At 35.6% G+C, this 18,753-nt stretch overlaps 1 protein-coding gene across 2 annotated transcripts in view; it reads right to left on the reverse strand.

Annotated features, from left to right (window-relative positions):
- Positions 1 to 18,753, reverse strand: part of STIL (STIL centriolar assembly protein) — a 42,214-nt gene that overhangs the window by 6,576 nt on the left and 16,885 nt on the right. Inside the window, exons 8-14 of one of the 2 annotated variants that reach the window (XM_070403317.1) lie at positions 17,421 to 17,571; positions 13,453 to 13,562; positions 12,295 to 12,409; positions 10,198 to 11,166; positions 6,568 to 6,733; positions 2,848 to 3,079; positions 251 to 464 (exon numbers count right to left, since the gene is read on the reverse strand). In XM_070403317.1, coding sequence (XP_070259418.1) covers positions 251 to 464; positions 2,848 to 3,079; positions 6,568 to 6,733; positions 10,198 to 11,166; positions 12,295 to 12,409; positions 13,453 to 13,562; positions 17,421 to 17,571 — 1,957 coding nt within the window. Of the gene's footprint in view, positions 1 to 250; positions 468 to 2,847; positions 3,080 to 6,567; positions 6,734 to 10,197; positions 11,167 to 12,294; positions 12,410 to 13,452; positions 13,563 to 17,420; positions 17,572 to 18,753 lie in introns of both variants that reach the window. The other variant, XM_070403316.1, reaches the window with a different exon arrangement.

Raw genomic sequence — 18,753 nt, forward strand, 5'->3', positions numbered from 1 at the left:
TTTATTTTTAAAATAAGGCTTTATTTCCTGGCTATCTAAGTACCTGACAACTAGAAAACTTATAGTAAATTACTGAATTCACATTATCATAATTTATGAAAAGCTAAAAGAAATAAATTATATCATTAATTTGCAGAAAAATTTTTTATATCAAGGTTCCAATTAGTTTTAAAGGTAGGAAAGGCTTGATTAGTATATCCTAGACTAAATAACTATCTCACAAGAGATGAAATGCTTTACATTTTCTTACCAATAAATCCTGGTATATTTTCTGGTTATCTGATGTTTGATGAGGCAAGGATTGTTGCATTACTTGCTCAATTTTTGGTTCCTCTGATGTTACAGAGTTGTTACTAGCACCCTCTGTTGGTCCACTCTGTAAGCACATGCTTGTGCTCTCTGCCAGCGGGGAATTCGGAAAGAACACAGGCACATCAGGTTCTTTTCTTACAACTGGAGAAGAGCTGCTTGAAAGGATATAAGTATATGATGTAAGTGTTAGTTCTCAAGGTACCTTTCACATATATTTGAAGTATAGTAACTCTGGAAGAAAGAGGTAAGACACAAGCAGTATTCTGGTTTGCATTTTTAGTTCTTAGTGATGAACATCTCATCTTGATAGGCTGTATATAAGCTGGGTCATGATACCTTTTTGAGTTACGTTATTTATAATATATTTAGACAGCTTTCTTGGAAAGTTGGAAAACAACCTGTTGATTTCTCCTGAACTAGATGCTTTTTAGAATTTAAAGATAGGAAAGGCTTAATTCATATTTTTTAGATACTCTGAAAATTTTAAATATATTATTTGTTTACTTCAAGTCTTAAAACAGTTAAGATCCTTGTCAAACGAGAGTTCCTAAGTTGACATTTATAATCACATTACGTACTTGGTGGTATTTTTCCTCTTTATGCTTTTATGTATTTTTCAAATGAGCATTTATTACTTTCAAAATTAGAATACATATTTAAAAAATAACTATGGAAAGCATTATTTAAAAACATTTCTTATAAGAAAAGTAATATGTGGTGATTGTAGAAAATAGGGAAAAGTAATAATAAATAGCTGGCAGAAAGGGCCATACACTCTTTCAGGTGCATCATCTCAGATACTCTTTATCAAAAAGATCTATGGGATAGATACTACATTTTATCCTAATTTGACAGATGAGGAACTGAGGCACAGAGGTTAGCTAGGTAACTGCTTAAAGTTACACCAAGTATAAAGAAAATAAAAGTCACAGGTAATTTAATACCTAGAGATAACCTGTTAATTTTTCAGTGTTCCCATCTATATTTTTTCTATAAATATGTATTTTCTCTAAAAAACTGAACCATATTATAGCTTTCGAAGCTGCTTTTAAAAACCTAATATTACATCATAGTATCTTTCCATTTCATTAAATTTTCTTAAAAACAAGTTTTGATCTTTATATAATATTTCATTTTATAGATAGGGTATGAATTTTTCTAACCATACCTTTTCTTTAAAACTCAGCTTATTCCCTAACCGGTTTGGCTCAGTGGATAGAGCATTGGCCTGCGGACTGAAGGGTCCCAGGTTCGATTCTGGTCAAGGGCATGTACCTTGGCTGCGGGCACATCCCCAGTGGGGAGTGTGCAGGAGGCAGCTGATCGATGTTTCTAACTCTCTATCCCTCTCCCTTCCTCTCTGTAAGAAATCAATAAAATATATTTAAAAATAAAAAAAAATAAAACTCAGCTTATTTTCAATTTTTTCCATACTGTTTAATTTTAACTTGATATGAAGTGCCAAGCATTCATTTGGTACATGATAATCTCAATAAACTATTCGCTGAAATGAATCTCTGTAAAATATCAGTTAAGATATAATTCTAAAGAAAAAAAAGTCAATAAATTTGATTACCTAAAGTAAAAAACCATTACATGGCAAAAAACATCAAATAAGGTCAATAGATAACTGACAAACAGGAAGAAAATATTCACAAAATATACCACAATCAGCTAACATCTCTGCTATATAATGATCTCTAGGAACCAATTTGGAGTGATTTCCAGTATACACTGCCAAGTGAAAAGAGTTTAGGAGAGTATCTATGGCATGCTACTTTTCTATACTTCATGTAAGAAAGAAATAACGTAAAATACAGATATATAAGCTCATTTGTACAAAAGAAATACAGGAAAGATAAGCCAGTAACTAAAGAGATCCGATGTAAAAAAAGAAATGGAAAAAGCAGAATTTAGAATCAAGGTAGCCCAGATGAAAAGGAAACAATTCCCTATGTGTATATCTTTTTACATAGCTTGGTTTGTTAGAACCAGAGTGATGTTTCACACACTGAAAAAACAAAATCAACCAGAATATGGAAGGACCTCAAAATGGAGTACAAATAGTAACACCTAATGGCAATGCAAAAAAACAACATAAGGGAATAGGGAAGAAAAAATAACCTAAATAACTTTAAAAAAAGGTATTTTCACTGAATATTGTAAGGCTAAAGATAAAAACTATACACAAACATACTCTAGTAAATTTACTCTAGTAAAATTCAGGATTTTTAGTAATGCTGAAACTACTTTATGTGTACACTAAAGACTAAGTAAGTGTAGTGTACATAACAAGAGCCAGGTTTTTCACTGTTGGGGAAAGAAGTTTTAAATAAGAAAAAAGGGTGTAGGATTGGAATCAGAAGACTGGAATGAAGTCAAGGATTTTCAAATACAGATAGATACATATAGAAAAAATGTAGATGTAGATGTAGGCATGGGTTAACATGCACATAGGAGTTAGATCACCAAAAGAATCTTAGAATTTATATAAAGAAAAAAAGTGGGATAAATTTTGAGTCAAAGAGACCTTACTTGGATATAGAAAGTGGCTGATTAAATTCTTCTTCCACAACAATGTTGCTCTCTTCAAAACTGGGTATATCAACTGCTTTTAGTGAAGATGCACTACCCGGAGTACTTGTGACTTCATTATTAATATCCACAGAAAAATTCATGTCCTCACTGGAAATCTTGGTATCATCTTGCTTCAGCTGAGAGTCAGGTTCTTGACGATCACCTGCTGCATTCCAAAACAAGCTAGCACCTGGAGATTAAATGTTTTAGCAGATAATGAAACAAATATTCCACTACAAAAATAATTCTCTGACAAACTTTTGTTACGTAAGACTATCTATATTATTTTAACAAAATTACCTAGAACTGTTTTCAGATTATATTTCCTTAGAAATGTCACGAAGTGTTCAGTGGAAGGTGAAAAGATAGAAAACTGGGGTACAAAGGGGGAAGGGCATATTCTGGGCCCTGATTCTTCAAGAGCAGTGGTTCTCAACCTTCCTAATGCCGCGACCCTTTAATACAGTTCCTCATGTTGTGGTGTCCCCCAATTTCATTGTTACAAATTGAACATAATTAAAGCACAGTGATTAACCACAAAAACAATATGTAATTATATATGTGTTTTCCGATGGTTTTAGGTGACCCCTGTGAAAGGGTCGTTCGACCCCCAAAGGGGTCGCGACCTACAGCTTGAGAACTGCTGTTCAAGAGGTATGGCTCTCAAGTGATATGTTTTACATATTAAGGTTCTGAATACAATTTGGGGTGTGTGTGTGTGTATGTGTGTGTGTGTGTGTGTGTGTGTGTGTGTTGATAACTGCTGCTCTAAAAAACAGAAAATATATAAAATACAAATCCCTAGGCTTTCTGATTTTGATACTTAAATGCAGTATTTATAAGGCTATATCAGGGATGTATCAGACATATATAAGGCATATATTTAAAAATCAAATGTTTCCCTAATTTTATGGATCAGTTGCATAATTTATTTGCATGTATTAGTTGGTTGCTATTTTTCTTTGTCAACTCACTTAATTTTCACCTAGCTTCTTCATTTCCAAGAAATCATCGATTAGAAGAGTTATATTTTTTCCCAATACTTCTAAGAATATACCTACAAAGTGTAAAATATTCATCTGTATACCACCCCAAGTCATCTTTTCAACTCAGCAGTATACATTCTACAATTCAGGAAATACGGCTTTATAAAATGATTTAAATAGTTAAAACCAAAAAGTAAATCCAAGTCAAAGTGGAATCTATTTTGTGGCCCACTTGGATAATTTTATGAAAATAATACAAGAATGATTTAATCTTGTATTCACCTAAACATTAAAAAGTTTTAGGGGCAATTTTGAAAAAGTTACATAAGCACTGCTACTCTTTCTGAATATGTATCATTATATATTCTTTGGGGAATTAGGTATTATTATAGAATAAATGTGCTTCTAAGAGCCATTTAATCCAAATAATAATTTATTTTTCTGCATATAAGTAACAACTCCAAATACGAATACATAAAGTTTTAAAATACTGAATTCTATATATATCATGCTTGAAAACATTTCAAATCATTTCAGAATATAAGTTCAAATGTGAGTAACTTTACTTGATTATCACTTATTCAGCACACATTTAGGTGTTAGGTTGTTCCAGATGCTTAGTTTATGACATATTCAGATGATAAACAACTGTAATACAGTTATGTACAGAATTTTACAAGAGGGCATAAGAGAAAACTGCACTTCTGGTATGTTTATTTAGCTTACAATATCCACAGCTCCTTCACCACCATCCCTCTACAACATACACACACACTTTCCCTGGGAACTGTCACCCCTGCAATTAACTAAGATGGAACCCCAGGAGATATGTTCCTGTTATGTGATTCTCAATGCCCTTACCATTGAATCAGACAATAAAACCTAACCCAAACTTGGCCATTCAGGTTCTCTGCAATTTTTTTTTTTAATGTGTTTTATTGATTTTTTTAGAGAGGAAGGGAGAGAGAGAGAGAGTTAGAAACATCGATGAGAGAGAAACATTGATCAGCTGCCTCCTGCACACCTCCTACTGGGGATGTGCCCACAACCAAGGTACATGCCCTTGACCGGAATCAAACCTGGGACCCTCCAGTCCTCAGGCCGACGCTCTCACTGAGCCAAACCGGTTACGGCAGGTTCTCTGCAATTTGATGCTGGGATTGACTTGGTTTGTGCTTATGCTAGAACTACGTAACACATAAACTTTGGAATTCTGGGTGAGCTATATGTTGTAATGTAAAGCAGTGAAGACTGCAGAAAGAGTTGAGTAAAAGAGCCACAAAGAATAATTGGGTGGTCCTAACAGTACTCTAGTTTCTAATTGTCTTTTTCCTGAAGTCTAGCCCCATTCTTGGACTTGGCTTTCATGAAACATCCCCATTTTCTTGCAATATATTCTCCTTCCTTGCTTAAATTAGTTCAAAGTGGTTTATGTTGTAGCCAAAGAACCTACACTGAGTAATGCAATTTATGAATGTGCATGAAGTTTTTGCTACCCTAACTCTTTGCTCCCCTCCAGAAAAAGAATATAGAAATCTGTCTTCATTCTTTATTATCCCTCTTAGATTTTTCTCTGGCTGAAATCTTCATCTGTCACTTTTGCAAGTCTTATGTCATCAACTCACCTCCACTCTTCATTTCCAAAGTAGCTCAATCTCAACAGATTGGACTAAACTCATCCTCTCTCCTTGGCTTCTCTAACTTGCCTCCTTCTGTTCAATATTATCACCATTCCCTCTATCATCCAGGCTTAAAATCCTGGGGTAACTTTTATTTTAATTTTAGAATAATTCTAGTCTTATAGAGAAGGTAATAGAGAGTTCCAGTATATTCTTCATCCAGTTTCCCTTGATGTTAACATCTTATAATACCATGATACATTTTTCAAAATCAAGAAACTAACATTGGCACATTTGCTATTAACTAAAACTAGAGACTTTATTTGGATTTCAGTAATTTTCCCACTAATGTTCTTTTTCTGTTCCAGGATCCAATTTAAGATATGACACTGCATTTAGCTTTGAATCTCCCTCTTCCTCAATGGGTATATTCAATCAGTTATCAAAACTTATTAACATCTTACATGACTCTTCCTCTTCGTTCTTATCATCACTACCCTATGTACCAGACATCTTGCTGGAACCTGAGGACACAAAGTTGTTCTTGAAGATTTCATGGTTGTGCCTTCAATGTTGCTTACCAAATAAAGTAGACAGTCCTTTGTAAAAGATGTAAAAAAGGCTCTCCTTAACATTGTAATGTAGAGTACTGAACAACTCAGCGCCCTGTGTTTCTTTACTGAGCCCATATTATTTTCTCTACCCAATCTGTTCTGTCATCTCTGAATTCCACCTACTAAGATTCTACATACCCTTCAAGGCCCAGATTCAATAACAGTGCATTGATGAAACCTTCCCTGATCTCTCACACTACAGATGGTTTATCTTATTAGAACTGGGTCCAGCCTGGGAAAGTAGCAAAACAATGTATTATGTTATGTAGTTTCATAACTGTTTTCAGGTATACTTTTACTTCATCAAGAGGAAAATAACACAAAAACTTTAAAAAGTCATACTTCATTACCTTGGTCTTGGTTCTATTTGTACCATGCACCAATTTCAATATAAAAACATTTTAAAGTAGACATGAAAAGCATTTTTAAAAACTCCTTACAAATTAAAAAAAAAATTACCTGTGCTCACAGCAATGCTTACACTTTTTCTCATGTGTAAACCAGGGGGTGACTGTGTTTCCGTGGAAACCAACTCCACTTGTCTTGCAGTTTGCCCCGTGTTTTCAACGGTAGTTGTCTGAGGGGAACAGGACTGAAGAGACTGGGCTTCCAATAAACGCTGAATCTGTAACAATTAAAAACATACTTTAAACCGACAGTGAAGTAATCAACAAAATTGACAGCTGAGTTTAAATATGAATTACATAGTGCCCCAGTTATAAATATAACTGAACTTTAAGTATATTTTCTAACATTTCAACTAGATAGTACCATAAAACTTATTCAATGTAGAGAATCATTATCATTTGTTATTAAGAAACACTTTGGGCTATATATAAATTTAAAATTGAAAACATACAAGTGTTTGGATTAGCATTCTTAAATTGACACTCATGTAGAAAAGCTTAAATGTTAACAATTGAATCCGACATTTCATTAAAAATTTCACTTAAAAATTAAAAGTATGGTAGAAAGCATATCTCAACTCCATGTACCAAATGTTAAACATATTTACACAAGATTCTTCTTATAAAGTTAATCAGAATTGCCCATGTTTGGCCATGCTGAAACTGGAAATATTAATAATAGCTAACAGTTACTGAGTGCTTCCTGTTTACGTGACACTATCCTAAGAGCTTTTATGTAGAATTTTACAACCTATGAAGAACATACTATATTAGATACATTTTATAGATAAGAAAACTTAAAAATTAACAAGTCCCAAGATCACATAATTAAAAAGTAGCAAAACTGAGGCTCCACCACCAAAAACGTCCCCTCCTCCTTTTTAAATTGAGGTATAATTCACATACGATAAAATTCATCCCTTTAGAGTATACAATTCTGTGTTTTTTTAGTATAGTTATGAAGTTTATATTCATCAATCCCCCCAAAATCTTTATACCCACTAGCAGTCTCTCTCTGTAGCCCTGGCAACCAAAAATTTTTGTCTCTATAGATTAACTTATTCTGGATATTTCATATACATACAACCATACAATATGTGGCCTTATAATCTTAATTTTTCACTTAGCATAACGTTTTCAAAGTTCATTCATGCTATAGTGTCTATCAATACTTTATTCCTTTTGATGGATGAATAATATCCCATTGCATGTATATGTCACATTGTGTTTATCCATTCAGTAGTTGATTGATATTTAGGGTGTTTTTCATTTTGGGCTATTATAAATAATGTTATGACATTTATATACAATTTTTTGTGTGAATATTTATTTTTTATATATACTTAAGAGTAGAAGAGCCTCCCTTTCTAAACAATGTGATTTTCTACTTCCCTATAAGTTATACTATTGTGTTCATCTCATCTCATTAATTTTAGGTTAACTTTATTAGTATAGAAAAATAAGTATTATTAATAAATTGTTAAAATCAGTAGAAATTTAAACTGCATTAATACAAAATAGTTTTTGTATTTTTAGGAGATAAACTAGCTGTAATTTGATGAGTACTTACTATAGCCAGGTCCTACACTAAGTACTTATCTAAATATATAAAAGCCCAAGTGACCGAACGACTGAACGACCAGTCGCTATGATGTGCACTGACCACCAGGGGGCAGACGCTCAATGCAAGAGCTGCCCCCTGGTGGTCAGTGCACTCCCACAGCCAACCTCCTGCTGACCAACCTCCTTCGGGCCCTCCCCCTGTTGGACCTTCCACTGCCCCAATCGGCCCTGATTGTTGGCCAGGCCGAGGAACCCCACCCACACACGAATTCGTGCACTGGGCCTCTAGTACATGTATAATACGCATGAGTACATGTAATAGTAATCACTACTCAAAATTTACAGATGATAAAGTGAGGTTTAGAGAAATCACCTATGAAACACTGTGTAGGAGATTGATTATAAAGCTATAGTGATTAAACTGAATGGTATTGGTGCTAGAATAGATAGGCAGATCAACAGAGCAGAATACAGCACCAAAATAGATGTAAACACATGATACTTTCATCATACAATACAAATGCATTTCTAAATCATTAACAAAAAATATATTATTCAATATATTTATATGGGGCCAGACATCTGAGAATTATGAAAAATACATATCTCGCCTGGCCAGTGTGGCTCAGTGGTTGAGCATCAACCTGAGTTGTGGATTTGCTCCCCACTCTTAGATGTGCACATGCAGGAGGCAACCAATCAATGTGTCTCTCTCACATTGATGTTTCTCTCTTTCTTTCTTTCTCTCTCTCTTTCTCCATCCCTCCCTCAATGGAAAAAATATCCTCAAGTGAGGATTAATAACAAAAAATTCACATGAGCAAAATACTACATGTATTTAGCATAGAAGCATTTTTTATATCACATTTTATATTATCCAAGTATAGTGATTCAGATAATTGAGATTAGAGCCAGTAATCTATAATTTACATTTTGATTATATAAATCCCAATTAACTGAGATTTTTAGCTTCTGTAAGTTCTTAAATTTGTATATTTTGGGTTGTATCCATTTGCACTAGGGTGGGGGGAAAGAAAGGAAGGAATGATCTGGGGTAGGTATGCAGAAGAGGGCTGTCAGTAAGAAAAGGGGAAAAAGGCAATACTTAAAGACTTGACTGTGCAAGAATATCATTAAAAGACTAAGAACTTTGCCATAAAGACCAGAGGAAAGGAAACTTTCAGAATAAAATGAGTGGAACAAGCCTACTATAGATACTAGTACACTAAAGAGGTTCTAAAACTCTTCTCTTAGGGTTAAGTATACATACTATATAGGGTTCACAAACTAGAGCTGTATCAGAATACATTGTGCAGCCCTTATACGGGGTGGGGCAAAAGTAGCTTTACAGTTGTGAGTACGTGCAACACAGTTTATTCTTGTATTATTATTTTACACTGGGGGTGGAGGGGTGCCCCTCAGCCCAGCCTGCACCCTCTCCAATCTGGGACCCCTCGGGGGATATCCGACTGCCAGTAGTAGGATATCCCTCTCACAATCCAGGACCGCTGGCTCCTGACCACTCGCCTGCCTGCCTGATTGCCCCTAACCGCTTCTGCCTGCCAGTCTGATCACCCCCTAATAACTCCCCTGCCAGCCTGATTGACGCCTATCTGCTTCCCTGCCAGCCCGATAGCCCCCAACTGCCCTCCCCTGCCGGCCATCTTGTGTGAGGACATGATGGTCAATTTGCATACTACCTCTTTATTATATAGGATATGAGCAATTGTAAACCTACTTTTGCCCTACCCTGTATTTAGTTGTCCATAAAAATTTAGTAAGGTATATAGACTTTTCATTAGAAGCAAAAAATGAAAAGAAAAATACAATTATGTTGTAGGTTAGGATATGCACAAAACAGAAAAATGAAGGCTTGTTTTCTAGTCCTGATTCTACTCCCAATTAGCAATGTGTCATTAGGTAAGTTATTTTCTCTCTCTAATCCTCATTTTACTTATCTGTAAAACAAGGGCCAGAATTCAGTTTCCAAGGCTCCTTCTAGTTCTGACATTCTACAATTCCACTCCATAACATATAATCACTGAAGAGTTGCTGGTTATTTTTCAGAAACCACTTTAATGCCAGAAATTTTAAAGAACTAAGAAAGCTCCCAGCAAACCTGTGCCTGAAGTAGTCTCAGCTGTCTGTCTTGTTCTGTGAGGAACCTATATGCATCTGGAGATAGTCCCATCATTCCATTATCTGACTCAGCCTTGGGTGTGTGCATGCACACTGCACAAGGCCGCAGGTTATAGGGGTCCACATGTGAAGGCAGTCTTGCTACAGGCGATGGCTCTACATTGCTGTGGGGAGAGCAACCACCCATGCTTCCTTGAGGTCTCAAGGCTACAGGACTACTTGAAGAATAGAATGCATTATGACACAGAGCTGGACATCCACTTGGGTGAAATAACGTATGCTTTTGAAGTGCTTCAGACTGGAGGTCTTGAACGGATCCTACGGTATTCATTCCTTGCCAAGAATTTATTGGACTATACCGAATATGGCCATGATGCTGACAACAAGTGCAAACATTTGTGGAATAGTAAGATGGTGATGGAGGAGTAGGTATCTGAAATTCCATTGGTTTTCCTGAATTATGAGGTGAAAAAGTAAAATTGTGTGGGTGGGACTGTGGGGCATGAGAAGACTGCCTGGAATTAAATGTGGAAGCTCTTATAGAATACTCTTCTTTGTGTGCATTTCCAGAAGAAACTGTTTGAAGCTTTTCAGATGCATTAGAAGGTGGCCCGTTAAGAGAAGATGGTTTAACACTGTTCCTTATCTGGGTGTTCTCATTCTGGCAAGTAGCTAGCTGTTGAATTTTGCAGTGTCTCAAAGGAGTAGTGCCCTGGCTTAATTGATTTGGAAGCCCTTTCAAGGAAGGCTCTCCAACTTCAGCTTCTGGGCTGTGTTTCTCATCATAAAGTTGGGATTGCAGTGGTTCCAAGTGTTCAGACTGGTTAATCAACAAAGGAGGATTTTCATTATTCACCATTTCCAAAGGATTAGGCAGAGGGTTTGAGTCAGTGAAATTGCTATCCAACACAAGTGACAGTTCTGGTACTGATGGTTGGATCTTAGAAACCTGTAAATGAGAAAAAAAATGAAAGAGGAAAAGTATTTCTTAGGAAGACATATGCTTCTCTTTTCGTAGACCAGTATTTCCCACATTATATACAGTTACTTATCAAAAAGGGTTTATTCTTTATGTAGAATATTTTCTGGGCATCTTCTATGTGCTAGGCACTAGTAATACAATTGTGAGCAAAATAAACAAGGTGCTTGCCTGAAAAGAATGAAACTAAGCATCTCAGAAACTTATATAATGATGGAACTCCTTTTATTGGGACACTAATTAACATTACTTAGGTCACAGATCACAGTATGAGAAACTATTCTACAATAGACGTTTTTACTCTTTCTGCAAAAAAATTATCACAAGCAAAATGCTTCAACAGATTTAGTAGCAAATAATGTTTCTGAATCTTGAATAACAAGGAATCTTCCAATAAATATTTCAGAATATTTCCCCACTCAGCAAAATTATTGTTATTTTTTTACTGATACCAACTGAAAAGAGTTGGAAGAGAGCAGGAAAGAGTAAACAAAATATTCACTGTGCTAAATTTGGTTATAACTTGATATTACTTTAAAAAAATCTTTCCCATTCCTTTTCCTTCTAATAAGCCATTAATCCAATTAAGGAACAACAATTCTAAAATAACCCACTGGTTGGCTGCAATAAAGAAATTATGGCAGGAGATATTAGCAATCTCCAAAAGCAAACAGCATGTTTTCTCAGAATATGGTATAAAGGCCCAATGTCAAGCTTTAGTGATATAGCATGGAATGTTGAGAAAATATGTTTGAGATATTTTAATATGGGTTAAAAGCACCAGATTCTGAAACCAAACCTTCTGAATCAGAATTCCAGTTTTACTACTTACTAGCTATGTAACACTGGGCAAGTAACTTAACCAATCTGTGTCTCAATTTTCTCTGGGAATAATATGTACTTATGACACATGTATCTACATAAAATAATTATATTTACCTGTGAGGAATATATATAGATATAGCCACATACATATAGGTAGATATATCTTAGAATAAAATTTCAATAAGTTTTAGGTTGCATTACTGAGTGCTTTAACATGAAGAGACTTTTAGGTTTCTAACCACCAAGGTGAGTACTTTTTAAGTTCAGTGATACCTTCTGACTCACTGGATGAGGACTAGGAACTGGTCTTGGAGAAAGATCTTCATCTTCAACACCAGAGTCGTGATCATTTATTGGCATTTTCCCTGGAGATAACTTTTGGGCAGACCTAAAGAGTAGAGGGGAAATAAGAAAAAGTCTTCAGTAATCTAGTGTTTGTTCTTTCTTTTTGAAGTTGAAGAAAGTGCTTTCGTAACCCACAGTCATACCTGGATCATTTAACTTAGTGTCTGACAACCAGATTATTTTATTTTTCAGGCCTATGTTAGTTGCCCAGGACAGCTGGCCCAATCGGACTCATGCTTAATAAAATATCCCTTTGCCTGAATATGGCATATTTACTAGTAACCTAGTTATTCTTAATGTTACAAGAAATCAACAGTTACTGAGCATCTTTTGTTTAACCACTTGGAGGAATGCAGAAATAAATAAAGCATAGCACCTGCCATCAAAAACTTTATAATCTGGTGATAAATATGTATTCACTGTCTTAAACACACCCAAGAATGACATGGAGAATGCAGAATGATATGCCATACACCGCAGTGCAGCATGGATACGACACAGAGAGCCAGTGACCTGAACAGGGTAAAGAGATAGATCGCATTGCAACAGGAACCTACTGTCAAAGACCAAGATGCAAATTAAAATACCTCAGCAGACAGCAGGCAGCATGGATGGATGATATACTGACCCCCAAAGTCACAAACTGCTATTTAATTAATATTCCCCAAGTGTATTTACTTTAAAAATTTTAAAACAAACTATTTCTTTTTAAGTAGAGAAATTATTTTTGTATAGTAGTTTATCTGATAGGCCCAAGTTTTAAAACTACAAGGAAGGGAAGAAACAAGCAAAAGGCAAACTAACCAAAAACAGGATACTTCTTCCTAAGCAAGATAACTGCTTGACAAATACTTTTTCCCTTTATGTAAAAAATCAACTCAAATAATAACCGTATTAGAGCTGCCACTTCATTAAAATTATCATCCAACTACTGAGTATGAAGGAATGCACTTAAAGCAAAAACATATGATACATAAGATATACAAACAGTTTCATCAGAAATAATTGGGGAGTTAATTTAATTACTCATTAAAAACTAATGAAAATAACTTCAAAGTACAAAGATAATAAAAGTGTATCATTTACCTCTTAACTGAAAGATTCTTACAAACTTTGTTGAAAAACTCTGTTTCTGCATTTTGGCTTTTAGCACTCAGTTCAAAATGTATTGGATTCTTGTCAGAAGGTTCAACATTCTGAAATAAAGTAGGTCATATTTTGAGATGTGTAATTTGACATGTATAACACCAGAGAATTCTATTTACTAGGTGTACCAATTAATAATGGTAGATTTTGTAATCAAAGAAAACAGGATAATTTCAAGAGAAACATCAAAAGTGCTTTATTCAAAGTAATGTCCATCGCTAGCTACACATTTCCCCCATCTTTCAGGTAATTTGTGGATACTACCCCAACAGAACTTTTCTTGTTTTGAGGCAAACCATTCAGAGACCCAATTTTCCACTTCTTCGTATGTTTTGAAGTGCTGCTCAGAAAGTGCGTGTGCCATCTATCAAAACAAGTGGTAATCTGAAGGAGCAAGGTCTGGTGAATACGGTGGGTGGGTTAATACTTCCCAGGCAAGATCTTTTAACATGTCTTTAACTGGTTTTGAAGTATGTGATGGTGCATTATCATGAAGCAAAATTACTTTGCCATGTCTTCTGGCCCATTCTGGTTGTTTTACGATCAAAGTGTGGTTCAAATTGATTATTTTTTGTCGGTAGCGATAAGTATTAATGGTTTTACCTGGTTTTAGAAGCTCATAATGCACCACACGTTCCTGATCCCACCAAACGCAGAGCATTGTCTTCTTTCTGAAGCCATTTGGCCTTGCAGTTGATTTTGATGGTTGACCTGGATCAACCCATGATTTTGTGCATTTGGGATTCTCAAAATAAATCTATTTTCATTGCCAGTCACAATTTGATACAAAAAAGACTTTCTTTCATGCCACTGAAGCAACATTTTACTCATGACTTTTCGGTTTTCCATTTGTCTTTTGTTCAGTTGAAGTGGCACCCATTTTCCTTCCTTTAAAATCTTTCCCATTGCTTGTAAACGATCAGAAATTGTTTGCTGAGCAATGTTTAATCTTTCTGCAAGTTGTTTTTGACACACATCTTCATCAATAATGCTTGTAATTATTGGTCTTCAAACTTTTTCGGTTGACCTGACGTTCTTTGTCTTTCACATTGAAATCATCACTTTTAAAGCATTTAAACCAGCTTTCACAAGTATCTTCAGATGGAGCATGTTCACCATAACTTCCCGAAATATATAATAACTTTTTCTTCAAAATAATGAATTATAACTTCCTGCAAATGCTTTTTTTTGGGCACAAAATTCGACATTTCTAAGTGTAAAAATATCTATGATGTTAACACCTTCAGCAAATTTGACATATTAAGTTTTGAAGCTTGCTGTCAATACAACAAAACAGCATATATATCAAATTGCATATATATCAACATATGTGTAACTCCATCTATTGAAAAAAATCTGCATTATTAACTGGTACACCTAGTAGATGAAAAGTAGCTCTGAATCACTGGGGGGAGGGAGATTTCTGATTTCTATAACTGTAACCTTTTATTTTAAAAAAGCATTTTATTGAGATACTAGAGGCCCAGTGCATGAAATTCATGAATGGGTGCAGTCCCTAGGCCTGGCTGGTGATCCAAGTGCAAGCGTCTGGCATGGAAGGGCAGGTCCCAGCTGACCTCTAGGCCCTGGGTAGCACCTGGGTCCCCGGGCCCCTGTGCCCCCCCTCCGCCTGAGTCACAGCACCTGAGTTCCCACGCAAAGATGCAGTGAGCGGAGATGCGGTGAGCGCAACCGCATGTAGCGGGCTGGGGCGCAGCGTGGGCCTCTGGGCCGCCCAGTGGCACCGCCAAGCAGGCAGAGCGCTCTCTCTCGGCCAGCCTCGCAGACCAGCTCCTGCACAAACCCATGGGGAGCCTGGCTCACCCAGAAGAGGCCATGTGGGTGCAGGGCGGGTTCCTTGAGGGCGCCCAGCACCTGAGCATGGGGCCTTCCCCAGCGCACGAGCCCTGGCGTCCTGGGGGAGGGGAGCAGGGGGAGTGAGAGGGAGCTTGGAGAACACCCAGCATTCTCACCGCACCTCCGTCCCCGTCACCACCCCGCCCCCAGGTAGCCGGCGAGAGGTCACAGTGCATCACCAACGCCCGCCATGTTCCGCGCCATCCCCTGGTGGTCAGCCCACATCATAGCTAGCAGTCAAACTCCTGGTCTGAAGGGACAATTTGCATATTAGGCTTTTATTATATAGGATAATTGACATATAACATTAGTTTCAGGGTACAACATAGACTCGATATTTGTATAATTATGAAATGCTCACTACAGTAATTGTATTAACACCTATTATCACATAGATAATAGGTGTTAAGTACAATTTTTGTTTTCTTATGATGAGAACATTTAAGATCTACTCTCTTAGCAACTTTCAAATATAACTGACTCTTAAACAAAATAGGGGCTAGGGGTGCCAACATCCTGAGCAGGAAAATACACATATAACAATAGTTGGACCTCTGGCATACCCAGATTCCCAACCTCAGAGTTGACCCTTGAACAGTGTGGGTTTGAACTGCACTGGTCAACTGAAAATAAATGAATAAGTAAATAAATAGATAGATAGATAGATAGATAGATAGTATACAATATAGTAATTATAATCATCAGGCTGCACATTACATCTCTAGAACCTACTTATTTTATAGCTGGAAGTTTGTACCTTTATAGTGCCTTCACCCATTTCTCTCACCTTCCTAACTCCACCTCTGGCAACCACCAATCTGTTCTCTGTAGTTACATTTTATTTTTTTAGATTCCACATATAAATGAGATCATATGCTATTTGTCTTTCTCTGTCTATTTCTTAGCATATGCCTTCATGCTAAGTGACAAGTGGCAAAATTTTCTTGTTTATAATGTCTGAATAATATTCCATTATATATAAGTACCATGTTTTCTTTATTCATCCATCTATTGATGGACACTTAGGGTTGCTTCCATGCCTCAGCTATTGTAAATAATGCTGCAGTGAACATGGGGGTGTAGTTATCTTCTTGAATTAGTGTTTTCATTTCCTCCAGATAAATACCCAGCAGTGAAACTGCTGGATTGCACAGTAGTTCTGTTTTTATGTAACTACCTCTTTTATACTGTCCATGTCCCTGCTACAAAAGTAAAGTATTAATCACCTGTATTATATAACTTGCTCAATAAACAGGGATTCAGTTAAAAGGGTAACTTTAAACTGATACAACCTAAAGAATAAAATGAGTAAATGATGTTTCTAAAATAGAAATAAATTAGATTTTGTTTAAGATTATTATATTTACAATTAAAATGCAAAAACTTAACTCATAAACTGATACAACCTATAAGTAAAATGAAATCAGGCACAAAATAAGATCTGAGTGAAAACACATAGTTATTTAGTTACTCAATATTTTTTGTAATAAAATGCAGAATTTTTTTATTATTGATCTGAGATCTAGAACTAATCATTTTACTGAAAAGTGGTTTTTGAATGTTTTTACAAAATGACACATACGTATTTTTACGTATTTATTAGATACAGCAACAATATATTCTGATTTCTGGGATTATATACTAGTGTGATTAACACTGACTTTTAAGTGTGAGAAACCATCAGTTACACCCCTATATTTTAAAAGTAATAATTAGGACAAAGAAAACACTAAAATTACAAATTAACTCTCCATATCATAAAATGATACAACATATAAATTATTGTTCAAAGGTTTTAGGGAGAAAAAAAGGCAAGCTATTCTGTGGATAGCTTTGACCCCGTATTATAATTTAGTTCTGGAAATATGACCTAAAGTTAATGAAGCAAAATTAACCATAAATGAATAAAGTAATATTTAGTAAGATTGATTATAAATACACAAAGCCTAATAGTTACTTTGGATATTGGGCTTAAACTGACAACATGCAAAAAAAAAACACCCTGACAACATGCAACTCTAAACAATCATTAATCAAATCAAATCACTTACTTTAAAAAGATGTAATGTTTCCTTGCTGGTTAGTAGCTGGAATTGAAGGTCAGGTAACCTGCCATCACAAGGGAGGCATTCATAAAACTCAGGATCCTTATGTGTCACAGAATATAGAACTATAATAAAATTTCCAGATTCTGAAAAAACCCTGGATGAAAAAATGTCATTTAATTAAAATATACGGAGGATAACAAGAGTATACTCAAAGAACTCTGTATGAATCTCTCAATCTAGTTAATAGACTGACTAAAATTTTGGGGAGAAAACTGGGGAGCAAATTCATGTTTACTTTTTAATGCTATTAATTTATAATTTCATTGATTTTTTTCTAAGAGAGAGGAGGGTGAGAGAGGAAGGGGTAAAGGGGAGGGTGAGAGAGAATAAGAGAGAGAGGGAATAGGAGAGGGAGAAAGAAAAAGAGACGGAGAGAGAGAGAAACATTCATTTGTCATCTCACTTATTTATGCATTTATTGGTTGATTCTTGCATGTGCCCTGACCAGGGATCAAACCTGAAACCTTGGCATATTGGGACAATGCTCTAACCAGTGGAGCTACCTGGCCAGGGCAATTTTAAATTTTTAAATACATTTTATTATGAAAAAAAAAATGTCTTGTAAAAACTTCAAACAAGACAAGAATATAAAATAGAAAATGAAAACTACCCCACTCCAGTCTCCAGTTTAGTATATATCCTTCCAGATTTTCTCCTAGGCATACAAGGACATTTTATACAATTTAACAAAAACGAGTCCATACGATACACATGACTTGCAACTGCTATTTCTTATTTAACTATCCTGGATTTCTTTCCATGTCACTATTCAATATTATGCCTCAGACATCCTTATTCTTTTTTTAGCAACTACCAGTATTATGATTTTAGATATGCCATTATTGATTTTCCTAGACTTTACTTACAATGTTTCACTATTATAAACACGTATAAAGTGAACATTTACTTTTTTACTACATAACAAAAAGTCATCAAGAGTCTTTAAAATATATACTAAAACCAACTATTTAATAATACCTTCAGTAGTTGTCCCTACTTTATAAAATGTTAAAAGAAGAAATAGTTTGGGGGTATATTACACTACAAACAAAACAAAGCAGCGAAGGCTGGAGAGGCAGAATGCTTATTCTGCCCAACTTCTTTCTCTGGGGTTAGCCAAGATCACTGATCAGAATGCTCTAAAGTACCTAAGCTACGCTAAGCAGTGCTGACTCCTCTCTGGTTCAAACCTTCCTTGAAAGGGTTAGCAGTAATTAAAGAATTCAAGTATTAAAGAAATTCCTTAATGCTTCAGACTGAACACATACTGAGCCTC

Source organism: Myotis yumanensis, unplaced genomic scaffold (assembly GCF_028538775.1).
Source record: "Myotis yumanensis isolate MYYU_CA2020_CCGP unplaced genomic scaffold, mMyoYum1.0.hap1 SCAF_2, whole genome shotgun sequence".
In the NCBI taxonomy this organism is placed as follows: domain Eukaryota; kingdom Metazoa; phylum Chordata; class Mammalia; order Chiroptera; family Vespertilionidae; genus Myotis; species Myotis yumanensis.